This window comes from Zonotrichia albicollis, chromosome 6, assembly GCF_047830755.1.
Source record: "Zonotrichia albicollis isolate bZonAlb1 chromosome 6, bZonAlb1.hap1, whole genome shotgun sequence".
NCBI lineage: Eukaryota > Metazoa > Chordata > Aves > Passeriformes > Passerellidae > Zonotrichia > Zonotrichia albicollis.
In genome coordinates this window covers 32,329,269-32,341,226 of record NC_133824.1, presented here as the reverse complement: position 1 = coordinate 32,341,226, position 11,958 = coordinate 32,329,269, and the positions used below count along the sequence as shown (strand labels likewise).

Below are 11,958 nucleotides of genomic sequence, written 5' to 3'. Positions count from 1 at the left end.
GGGTAAAAACATTTGTTCTCCGGGGAGAGAAGAACTGAAGAGCTAACAAGTAAATTTATTTGTATGTAGGACAAATATTTTTCAAGAGGCTTTTGTTTCAAACACAGGGAAACACTCAACAGCTGACTGTTCCATGACCTAAGTATATAATTATCAAGAAGTTCTGGGCCCTATGTCTGTTCTTTATCCCGCTCAGTACTTCAGCACCTAAAATTCTAAAAGCTTCTCTGGGCCTGAAGTCAGAAGGACTCCTCTGAGTTATACTATGTGATGATCTAGCTTTAGTAGAGAATATAAACTTAAATGAATTTTGGTTATGTTGCTCTGTATTTTAGGGAGATACAGTGAGGGTTTTGCATTCTAGTCAATCAGCCAGTCAGTGTGAGGTTATTGTTTTCTGTCTCTAAACTTGAACCCACTATTCAGAATTCTTCCCCTTTGGCCATCTTAAACTCTGGTATCTTGAAGTTTATTACTTTACAATAATTGCGTGTACTTTCTGTTCCTCAGTCTGTCACTGACTCCAAGTCAATATTAGGATAGAGAAGTTTTTTAATCTCTTCACCTTGAGCAGTCCCTCTTGACTACCTGTATTTGTTGTTACTCTTCTGCAACTTTGCACACGTTGCCCATCTTGCACTAATGTGGATCTATTCTTATCTTGAGGCAGTGGTTCTGCATATAAAGAAAAAGTCTGCTTTCTAAAAATTTTGGTGGCCATGTACAGAAGAATTTAAACATGGTTTGCTGCTTACTGTTTCTTGTGGAGTTACTGCTCTTGGGAGTTCTCTTCAGTCAAGCTGTGTTGGATTATTTTCTCTTTTCACTGAGCACAATTTGTCAAGACTTAGTCCCTGTTTTAATTTTACGTTGACATTTTTAATAATACCCCTTGTCTTCACCATTTTACACTTAATTAGGAGTGGCATAATTCAGTCACATGCTGTGTCATTTTCTTACTCTTGTGATTATTTAAAGGATGGGATCAATTGCAGCTTCCTCTGGATTCATCTATGGGAAGGCTTTAAATAAGATAATTTCTATTACTGTCCCTTTGAATTGACAAAATTCTCATCTTCTTCTGTGGTCCAGGGTTTGGACTATCTGAGTCAGCCTTCTGTTCAAGTCAATACTTTGAAATCAACTGAGATTAATTATTTAACAACAGTCCCTATGCATTAAAATGTCAAATCATGCCAAAAGGACCACAAAACTGGCTCTAAGGGTTATCTCCAGAGAAAGCTCGTCTGCTTTTTAGTGCAGCACAGAATATAAGGCAATTGTCCAAGGGTTCATTTCTACTCCTGCAGGAAACGACCCTACATCTCTTTTTAGGGTACCTGAGATTCATACGTAGTCAGCTGCCTTCGGACACCGCGGCTATAAGGAAAACACCAAATAGCAGAATATTGTCACGAACGGAGGGAAAAATCAGACGTTTCTCATAAGTAGCAACTTGCATGCTGGGCAAAGGGCTCGTGAACGTTTTCCTTTCGAAGGAGTTTGGCAAACGGGGGCAGGACGGGGAGAAGGGCTCTGCGATTTGTCCTGGGTACAGCAAGCTCGCACAAGTCGGGAAGCGGCGGCAGCGGGCTGGGACCGGAGGATACCGGGCAGCCCTGCTCCGGGCAGCCGAGACCCCGGAGCGATGTTCCGTGGCGATGCTGCGGGAGTTGGGACAGGGAGAGCCGACACCGACAGCCCCGAGCACCGGAGCCGCTTTGGGAAAGGCTTCCCCGTCCGCGGCGAGGGAGCTGTACCGGGAACAAGGGCTGAGGGGGTCTGGGGTGCTCTGGGCGAGCCCAAGGGTCCCGCCGAGGTGACGGGCGACTGCCCTCGGGGTGGGGAAGGGAGGTGCGCGTCTCACCGCGGAGCCTCCGCCACGGGACCGCCTCTGCCTCGCCGAAAGTTTGCGAAGTGCCTCGGCGCTGGGGGGAGCAGGGCGGGGGCTGCCCCGGCAGAGCTCCTCCTTCGGGGCCGGGCCTGGGCGGGCGGAGCGGGGAGGGGAGGGAGCCCCCGGCCCCGGAGTGCCGCGGCTGCGGACGGAGCGAGCGGCGGTCGTGTCGGGGTGCTCCGCTCAGGAGGAGCCCGCGACGTCGCTGCGGGCGGCCCGGGCACGGGGCCGGGGCGCTGCCACCATGAGGCGGCGCGGCGGGGGTTGTCTCCTGCCCGCGCCTCCGCAGCTCCTGCTGGTGCTGCTGGGAGCGCTGCTCCGCTCCAGAGGTAAGCGGCTGCCGCGGCACGCTCTGCCCCGCGGCAGCGCGGGGGGCCCGGCTGCCGTCCCGGGCTCGGCGGCGGCGGCGATCCGCGCCCGGGCGGAGAGCCCTGCCCGGCCGCGCCGCTCACCTGCCCGCGCCCGCCGGGCGGGGAGCCCTGCCCTGCCCTGCGCCGCCCCGCCGCGCTTTGTCCGCGCCCCGTCCCGCGCCCGGACGCGGGGCTCTCGCCTTGGCCGTGTCGCGGCGGGCTGGAGCCGGCGGAGTGCCCCGGCAGGCCGGAGCGCGGGGCGCGGAGAGGCGCTGCCCCGGGAGCCCACGCGGCCGCTGCCCCCCGCGGAAGTTTGGCGGCGGCGGGCGCGGGCTTTGTTCCCGCGGTGCGAGCGGCGGGCCGGGCCGGGGCGGGCGCGCAGGTTGCCTCGCAGGCTGCCGTGCCCGGCGTGTCGGGACAGCCGCCGCTCCGGAGCAGGAATGCAGCCGCGCACCCGCCGCGACGGGCCCCTTAAAGGTACAGCCCGGCTCCGCGGCGGCGCCCCGGGCTACCTGCCTCGCCTCGGCGGGGACTGGGAGTCCTCCCGCAGCGCCCTGGCACAGCGGGGCCAGAGCAGGAGTACCAAAAATAGTGATGAAGGGAGGCTTTCGCTGCGCTCCTAGCGAGCCGGGAGGTAGTCTCATCAAGTCTCGCCATGAAAACTTTAGCTTTGTGGTTGCTCTATCAACTGACATCTGCTGTTTCTTCGTCTTGTGCCGTGGTTCTTGATTTTACAAATGCGCCCGGTGGAGAAGAAAACACCCAAACAGTTCGCAAAATTGTTTATAAAGAGTTAGAAGGCTTTTGGGGGAGGGGTGTGGAGAGGAGATGCGTACCTCATTTCTTTCCCTTCACTGCTTTGGCAGCTGCTGTATAATTTCACCCATCCGTTTTCTCCTGTGCTACTCTGAAATTACAGGAAGCATTTGCAGTAGTGCTGCTGACCTCCATCATTCTACAAATTTTGCCCCTGGGGCACAATCATAGGAAGTTTGGGTTTCAAGTAATAATATTTCTCTTCTAACAAAAAAACTAATTGCAGGCAGCTTTGAAGAATGTGCTAAGCAAGCTTGGATAGACTGACTAGAGAGGGCTGTAGTGCTGTGTATCAGAAAGCCTGCTTTTTAGGAGCCACAAGGACTCTTGAGTTCCCCCATGCCACACAGATACTTAGCTGCCCTCTAGGAGTGAGAAGGATCTAAAAGAGAGATCTTAGTGTAGGTACAGATCTGGATGTGTTTTGTTTTGGCTGTTACCCAGGTGCTTCTAGTTAATGTGTCTGGGCTGTTAACAGCCATGTGGGGGATGTCTGATTGTAAAATGCAGGTTTGCTAGTAGGTGGTTGTTCCTTGATGTCTCTAGGATGCTTTTTTTATGGCAGTTTGTTTCTCTTTCAAGTAGTTTTCCCATCAGTGCACTTTTGTATCCTCTTGTCGGGTGACTGTGAGTTTATGTTTGGACGTGCTAGCTGCTTCCAGGAGTGAATATCCTCTTTCCTTCATCAAAATATGAGGAAATAAGGACACAGTTTTGCAATAAGGACACAATTCCTGAACAATCTTTTTCCTATTTGAAGTAGGGACAAACATGAGGAGATACCAGGATTGAGGTGACAGAGAAAATGCCAAAATTTGTGATGAGTCCGTGTTCTTTGACTTAGCTAGAAAATTTTCCAAGTTGTCCCTTAGAAGTCCCTGCCGGGGTGGCGTGCAGCTTAACTGTCACAAAGCATTCACGGAAGTTGTGATGCTGAACAGGTAAGCTGTTGGAAACTCTTGGCCATTCACTGCTCTGCCTCAGTACAGGAGAGCGTAGAGCACACAAGTCTGCAAGACTGACCTTTGACTCGTTTGTAGTGGATAGTGGAAGATCAAACTGGATAAGTCTGTGCCAAAGAATCCCCAAACCAACAAAAGAGGTCTGCAAGTATCTTGAGCTCTTGGAAAAGTGCGCTGCAGGTAAAAACAGGTATAGAGAGGGAATTTAATGCTCATGTCATGCACTGCTGGTGACTGGAGCAAAGAAGGACCTGGTGGTTCAGATGATCTGTGTTTTAGTATAAATACAGAATGTCACAGAACCCGTCTGGCTGATGTGTTTGCTGTTTTGGCTCCTGGAGCTCTGCCAGAACAATACATAGCTAATATCAGAGCGTCACTTCTGAAACATCTTGACTATGTTTTATTGTTGGAAAGCTAATATCAGAGCTTCACTTCTGAAACATCTTGACTATGTTTTATTGTTGGAAATCTAAACATATTGCTTCTGTGGAAGTATATTTCGCATTGGGAATCAGAATTTCAACTGCCTGTGCTTGGCATTGCTGTTGGTTCTGCAGCTATTAGCCAAGTGTAAAGCACCCATTTGTCAACTTGGAGCTGATAATGTCCTTCCTGGGTGTGCTGAGAGTGCCAGGGTTTGCTGAATCATCAATTTGGATGATATTCAGAGATCTCTTGATCACCCTGAGTTATCTTGACTATTTTTTTTCCAGAGTGGTGATGGCACTGAGTAGCATTCCCTGTATTTCTAAAATGAGGAGTAACGTGCTGCAGCTGGTGACAAGTGATGGTTTTTTTCTTTTGCTTTTGACAATTCCATCCACTAAAACATAGTGGAAAAGCATGTGGCATAAATCTTCCAGTATGAAGTTAGCATAACTGTTTTATTTAGTATATGTAACCAATTTTCTTTTATATTCTCTTTCTAGAAGCTTTCAGTGTTCTGCTGTAGCACTGTTTTCTGCAATAGAGAAACTCTTCTTGTGTCTTGGGAGTGTGGGTGTATGCAGCAATTTATATTAATAGGTGCAAAATTAATAGGTGCATAGTTGTATAAAGTGTTTGCATTTCCAGAATGTCTTGTGAACCTTGAAAAGGGATATTCTCTCCGTGTGGGCCACAAAATGTGATTGCAGAAAACTGGTGGTTGTTTTTCTACATTGTATTCCTTGAAATTACAGAAGGAAAAAGTGGTTAGGTACAAGCATTATCCAGTTGTTTGTAGTTCAAACGAGAAAACAGTATGTGCTGTATGTTAACTAGAAAAGAAATCAAAGTGATTTGTGTTTTGTTTTTACTTGTAAATACTCTCCAGACTAGTGAAATTAACATTAAAAAATAGTTAAAACATTAATTCTATGAGAATGATCTGTAGTCTGATAGTGCTCTTGAATCTTCGTGCACTCTTGTGAAATAGGCAAATATTATCCTTGTTTTCTAAATGTGGGAAGTGAAGTAGAAATTGTCTTGCCCAAGGCCAACTCCATTTGCCCTAGAATGCAACTTACAGTCGAACACAATAGAATGTATGCTTCATAACACTTATAAAACCTGATAAAGAGATATTATCTTAAAAACCAGTCAAGGTTTTAAAAATAGGTTTGTATAGTAAGTGCATGTTCTGCAGCTTCATTGAATTCCTTTGCTGCTTGTGACTTTTTCTCTTTTTAATAATACTTACATTTCTCTCGCTGATGGTCAAAAGATCATAAAACCACAGAAATTTTACTGACTCTGTTTGAAAGGGTGAATTGGTAAATAAAGTGTTATTAAAAGAAATGTAAAAGAAAGGTGGATACTTAATTTCTCTAGTCCTCCATTATTTGTGGCTTAGTTATTTGTGATGTTTTGTTATATGGGTTTACATAATCAGATGGTATATATTAGACTTAAACTGACCATCTTTTAAGGTGTCTGGCTTTACCTGATAAAACATCCAGAGCTGGAGCTTTGGCATACAACAAACCCACTCCTTTAAATGGCATACTGTATTTAGTGGCTGGCTGTGTTTCACACAAAGCAGGGCAGAAAACACTAAATGTAATTGTCATCCACGAATCGCATGTCTTTGGTGGTTAGGCTCTTACTTTTGTGTCTTTGCCATTGCTGTTAGGTTAGGTATTACTCTTTTGTGGGATTTTGTTGTCTCTACTGAGTGAAAACTGGGCACTGTAATGCTCCTTGAATCTCTTCTTTCTTCTGCCTGTAGATTTCCATTTCCTTGTACTAAAGATAGTAAGCATATGGATGCAGGAGCTTGTTATTCTGTAGACTTGTGGTTTATTCATGCTTTATATCTGGTTGCTCTGGGACTGTTACCTGGGAGTATTTGGCTGCCCTCCTGTTGTGAGTGAATTCATGTTCGGGTTTTTTAGCTTTCCAGGCATGTTTTTTTTTTTTGCCTCTCTTGTGCAGAGCTGTCTGTTAGATGCTGAAGTGTTCCAGCCTTTGCATCTAGTCTGGGGGACTCTTGAGCTGCAATCAGTCTTTCTGTGAGCAGCAGATAGCCTTGGCTGTTGAGACCCTAGATGAAAGGAGACTCACTGTGTAAGGGCAGGAAAAGAAGTTTTCGTAAAGACTTTATTAACATCAAATGGAGCTGATGTTTGTTGAATTTTATAGTGCTGAATTGTGAATGACTGAAATTCCTCATGTCAGGGAATTAGGTAATTTAATATAGAAGATAAAGAAAAAAAAGGGATTGGAGTATCATGAGCCCGATTCTTGATGGTATGAGATACATTAAGCATTCTGGTATAAGCATGTTAGCACACCTGTGGGTTGAAAAGTAGTAACAGAAGCTTTGTCTGTCATGAGGTTCTTAGGTGATTAGGTTCTTCTGGTATTAGCCACCAGTCAGCAAGTCACAAACCATTAAGATTAAAGGACAGCAATGTAGGTGCATATTCAGTGTTTGCACTGCTAGCTGGAGTTTTGTCAAAAAGTGTATGACCAAAGACAGTGCAGATCTTGTTTCTCAAGCTGTTGTATGTTGATAGCAACTTTCTGTTGTTGCAATACTCAGAAGTAAAAAGCACCAGATTTTTGCCCTGAATAGGTTAGAGTTAGAATAGAATTCACCTTCCTGTACTGTAATGATGAGGTTGTATAAGGAACTGTTGTCCAGCAAAGCTTCCAGTAGATAAAATATTTGCCTGAAAACAGCCCCCATGTTCTGTAGTGTCAAGGTGGAATTTTACTCTTGAAGTTAAATCTACCAGCAGTGAGACGTTATCATGACTCCAGGCAGGGGAGACCCCTCTCCTGGCTACCAGCATGGTGACTTCCTCAGTATGCCCCAGCAGGGCATAGTCTTCTGTGTCTCTTTGTTACTGCCTGACAGCCCCTCCCAGCTGCTGGAGCTTTCTGTTTCTATTGCATAGCAGCAGTTCTTTAATCAGAAATCTTGTTAGTATTCAAGGATAATTGATCCGACTCTCTGGTAGGGGGTGGGGACCCAGCCTTGCATCCTTCTCCTACTTGCCACCCCTAGTTTGACCCCTGTTGTCTCTTTGTTTCCTCCTGTTAAGTTTGTGCCAGTGATATGTGTGTGTGCTGTTTTTCCAAGCAGCCTGAAGTTGGCTGTAACCAAGAGCAGCAGTTAAATAGAGCCCGATTTCCCCGCTTCCTGGCGTTCAGTTGTTCGGCTCCATTTTCTGGTCTTCTGTGTTTTTGATTTGCAGAGAAGGAACTTACTTGGTGCCCCCGGGCATCTCTTAAACCCATTAGAACAAACTCCATTATTTCACTGTACTTAGAAATCCTCCTCCTTTAGCCCCGGCATCCATCAAAATAATGTATCCTCTGTAAGGCCCTCTGGAAAATGTTTAATAGGATCTTTTCAAACTCAAGGAGAGTTCCAGTTGGAAAGGGGGAGGGGAGAAGGCTAATGGAAGATCTGACTGTGACTTGCAGTAAGCCTGAACTTGGCCTGTGTCAGCTCTCCCTTCACCTCCATGCTGAACAGAGCGGATCCAACACTGGGATCAAAGCTGGAAACAAAAGGCTTTGGGAGAAAAATTTCCCGTCTGGCCAAGAGGCAGCCACACAAAAGTGGTGCATAATTTATCACTCGAGGTTTATTTCTGCTGTGCTTCTTCTGGAGAGACGAGGAAAAAAGAAGTGACTCTCCTGCTGTTTCAAAGTAGATAAAGGATGGCTTTGGAGATTTGAGGCAGGAAGGAGCTAGAGATACCATGGAAAAACCTTTTCAGTGCATTCTGTACCCCGCTTCTCTCTTCTCAGACATGGTCCAACATTATTTCTCTTGAGGGGAACCCTATTCTTGCATTTTGAACTTTTAGAGAGTGAAGACTTTTAACTTCTCTGGTAATTTCCAAATCACAGTGGAGTGGTGTTGCCCTTGGCAAAATCAAGTTCTTTGACTTTCCAAGATGTTTTTCTTAACTTAAGGATTGGTCTAGGTGCCATGGCTCTGTGTAACATGAATGAAGGGCTACATTTGCCCCAAAGGCTTTATAGTCTTAATTGGACATCTGACATCTGATAAGGATCAGGGGGTATGATAATTCTACTGGGATAGATAAGGTCAATATTAAAATTGTATTGCTTTCTAATTAAATTTCCTTTAGCTTTGATTTAATGGGAAAAGCTTCCAAAGTTTTTCATTCCAATCACTTCTTAGAATGATGATAGAGAGAGGTTTTGGGTAGGAGTTGGCATCAAAGACTACTGAAAGCTGGTAGCGGTGTAAATAAGGATGAGGAAGTAAATGCAAGAGTAGTGTAAACCATGAGAAGAAGGTAAAGGGGTATAGGAGTATAGATATTAACAGAAGCAAAGATAGGCATTTTGGAAATGAGAGCCAAGGACTTGAGCTGGCAGAGGAACAGAAGAGTCGTGTAAGGAAATCCAAGTGGAGTAATTATGTGGGATCTGATGGCAGAAAGCATTGTTAATTAGGTAGGATAAAAGATGGAAATTTTGAAAGTGAAGATGAGCATTGAGCATAATTTAACTGCTGAGACAGGGAAAGACTTATTTTACTAATGCTTTAAAAGGAGGATGTGACAAATTGTTAGGAATCTGTGACAGTAGAGTCCCTGACCTAATGGAGTGATTTTATGAAATATTAGGAGCCTGGCAATGGAGTCAGAGGTGGAAAGGGAGACTGTTAGCAGAACATTGTGTGGTGAGCCCATGAGATAGATTCCCCATTCCACCACTGCAGACAGAGGTGGTGGAGCTGTCGGCCTTGGGAGTACATTAGCTGGAAGGATTTTTGAGTGGGATGTCCCAGAAGGTATTTTGGCAGACAGTGTTGTCTGGAAAAGTGTATGAAATTGGGAGGGCAGAACTGAAGTGAGAAGGTAGAACTTTTGAGATAATTGCTTGAACAAAAGCATCAAGTGAGAATAGGAGATTACTACGGGTTTGGTAAGAAGTCTGGATATAGAAACAAGTGTAAGTCTGGTGGCAGAAAATTGATCCTTTCCTGGAAAAGCAGCCTACTTCTCTTCCCCTTCCCCATTAAGAATTGCTGTGTGAAAGAGTGAGTCACTGTAGTGAACAGTTAAAACACAGACACCTGATGTTCTCAGCCTTCTTCTCTGAAAGGCTTGTAAGGAGCATCCTGGGACTGTGCGAGGTTAGAGGGAAATACACACTCTGCTCCTTTAGCCTGAATCTCCAGCTCTGTCAGTTCATTTGACTTGGTGACAGCTGCTAGTGCTGGGACAGGTTCTTGCTTAAGGTGCAGCCATTCAGTATATCAGAACTGTCTCGTGGGATCTAGGATTAGAATAAAATAAAGACACACCTTCTTTCTTATTTTTTTTTCCTTTGTGCTCCCACCCAATTTTAGTTCTGAATTTCCATAACTGCTGAATAGTCAAATCCTTTCTTTGCAGCTCTGAGAGCAGGGAAAAAAAAGGAGAGAAGTCTTGGGGTTGTAATTTCCTGCTTCTGTTCCAGGCTTCTGAGGATGAACTGGGAGGTGGGATAATTCTCTGAATTAAAACTGCATTTGTTAGGAGGAAGCCAGCTTTACTGATGTCCTTTCTTTGTTATTCAGACTTTGCCACATCTTCAAGCTTGACAAATTCAAGAAGTTAGGTTTTTGAGGCCTCAAAGACTGTATTCTCTTCACTGTGATTTTTGAAGCCTGCTACTCTTGAAAAGCCTGAGTTGAGCTTCTTGTGGCTGAAGAACATGCTGCTAATTTGTGCTGCCTTTATAAAAAGGGCCTTAATCAGCATAGTACCTATTAGCATGAGGAAAAACATAACAAGTCTGTCTGTGAGAGAAATCTAGAGAGTTTGTAGTATGGGAAAGGGGAAATAGATTGGAGGCTGCCATTCTGGAGCCTTTAATAGCCAAGAAACAGGAGAGAATTGTCATTGGTAAATAGGAATGCTAGAGAACTACCTGCATTTTAGTCTTGGATCGCAAATAGAAGTATTCAGTGTGTAAATCTTAGAAAGCATGATGCAGGAATAAGTGAGACACTGGGTCAGGAGTTCTTTAAGAGCAATAGTCATTAGCCTGCAAACAGACCTAAGTTAAATACAAGGAAAGACCAGGTTGAGCTCAGAGCTGTATTCATGCAGAGATGAAGTGATGAAGGGAGTTTTCTTGGGCATTGTCTTGGAAACTGGGGAGGACAGATTTGTCCGGTTGATGTGGTTGTGGCCCTTTGCTATCTTGGGGAAGGCTGCCTCTGCGTCTGACTTCTTCCCTGATGCAGTGAACAGCAGCTGCAGGAGGGTGTTGAGTCATGAAGAGCTGATTGCGGAGCAGTTGTCTCCACCACAAGGGTGGTAACCTCGTGTGTTCCAGTTTGAACTGTCACCACTCATGAGTCAATGCTGTCTGTAGGCCTTTGTTCACTGCATTTCTGAGTGTATGGAAGAATCCAGACCTGCATTCAGCATTACCTTAAACAACAGAAGACCTTTAGGCCTTTTGGGGGATAGCTGTTGGTTTTAGGGGGTTTGTTTTGTTGATTTTTTTTTTCCCAGGCACTAGTTTCTTTTAGCTGGGAAGCAGGTGGATCCCCTGCCTGTCCCTCAGCTCCTCCAGAAGGGCAGATTTGTCATTTTTGCATCTTTACAGTTACGCTGAATAATTTCTATGCTACCAGTATTCAAGCAAGAAGAACCCTGGTGTTCCTGGACTTCTGCAATCTTCGACTACAACCTTTGGCTTGAAGCAGCTTGCTTGCTAACAGGAGAAGCCTGTTATTTCTCTGAGGTTTCTCTTGTTTGTGACCTGCGTTCTGTGAACTGGGACAGGAGGAGCTGTAATCTTCTGTTGCTCCTAGTGCAAATTCCAGACTAGAACAAAATAAGTAAATTCCTTAGGTTTAAGCTTTCCAGTCAATTGTCCCTAGAAAATGTTGAGTGGTGTTTTGTGCTTCTTTTCTTGCCTTGTTATGGTTAGTTCTTTACCCGTTTGGGAGCAAATTTTAAGCTTTAAAGGAATGTCTAAAAAAAAAGAGGACAATTCCTGTGATACACTGTAGTAACCTTTTCTTGGTTGGTTGTGCTGGAGAAGCAAACTTGGTGATGGTAATATGGAAGAATAAGAGAAACTCAGATGATTATTTTTTGAGAAAGGACCTGTGAACAGTTTTTGTGATGAGATGCTTTAGAGCAGACTGTCAAGAAAGAGGGGGTGGCAGACACTTGCCTCCTTTAAATGTCTGGCAGTCCCCCACTTAGCTTAATTGGGTACACAAGGTGAAAAGTTAACAGTTACAATATAGAAATAATGGGAGATACAGGACAAATTAAAATTAGACTTATGTACAGTTCATGAGTTGTAGGATAAAAATAAACAGTGCTCACACAGTAGCCTTCGAGCAAGGAAGGGAGCGAGGCAGAGATGCCATCTTTGGTATGTGCATCTTGATTTACGCGCTTGGGCAAAGCAGCCTGTGAGCTCAGGCTTCGATTAAGTGACTGGGACAGCT

The 11,958-nt window shown here is 45.1% G+C and overlaps 1 protein-coding gene across 3 annotated transcripts in view; it reads left to right on the top strand.

The window, feature by feature from the left end:
* The first annotated feature begins 1,988 nt into the window (after positions 1-1,988).
* The window catches only part of LRP4 (LDL receptor related protein 4), an 83,460-nt gene continuing 73,490 nt past the window's right edge, over positions 1,989-11,958 (top strand). For all 3 annotated transcript variants that reach the window (XM_074543079.1, XM_074543078.1, XM_074543081.1), the window contains exon 1: positions 1,989-2,223. In XM_074543079.1, the coding sequence (XP_074399180.1) occupies positions 2,139-2,223 (85 nt within the window). In that variant the 5' untranslated portion in view covers positions 1,989-2,138. The remainder of the gene's footprint in view (positions 2,224-11,958) is intronic.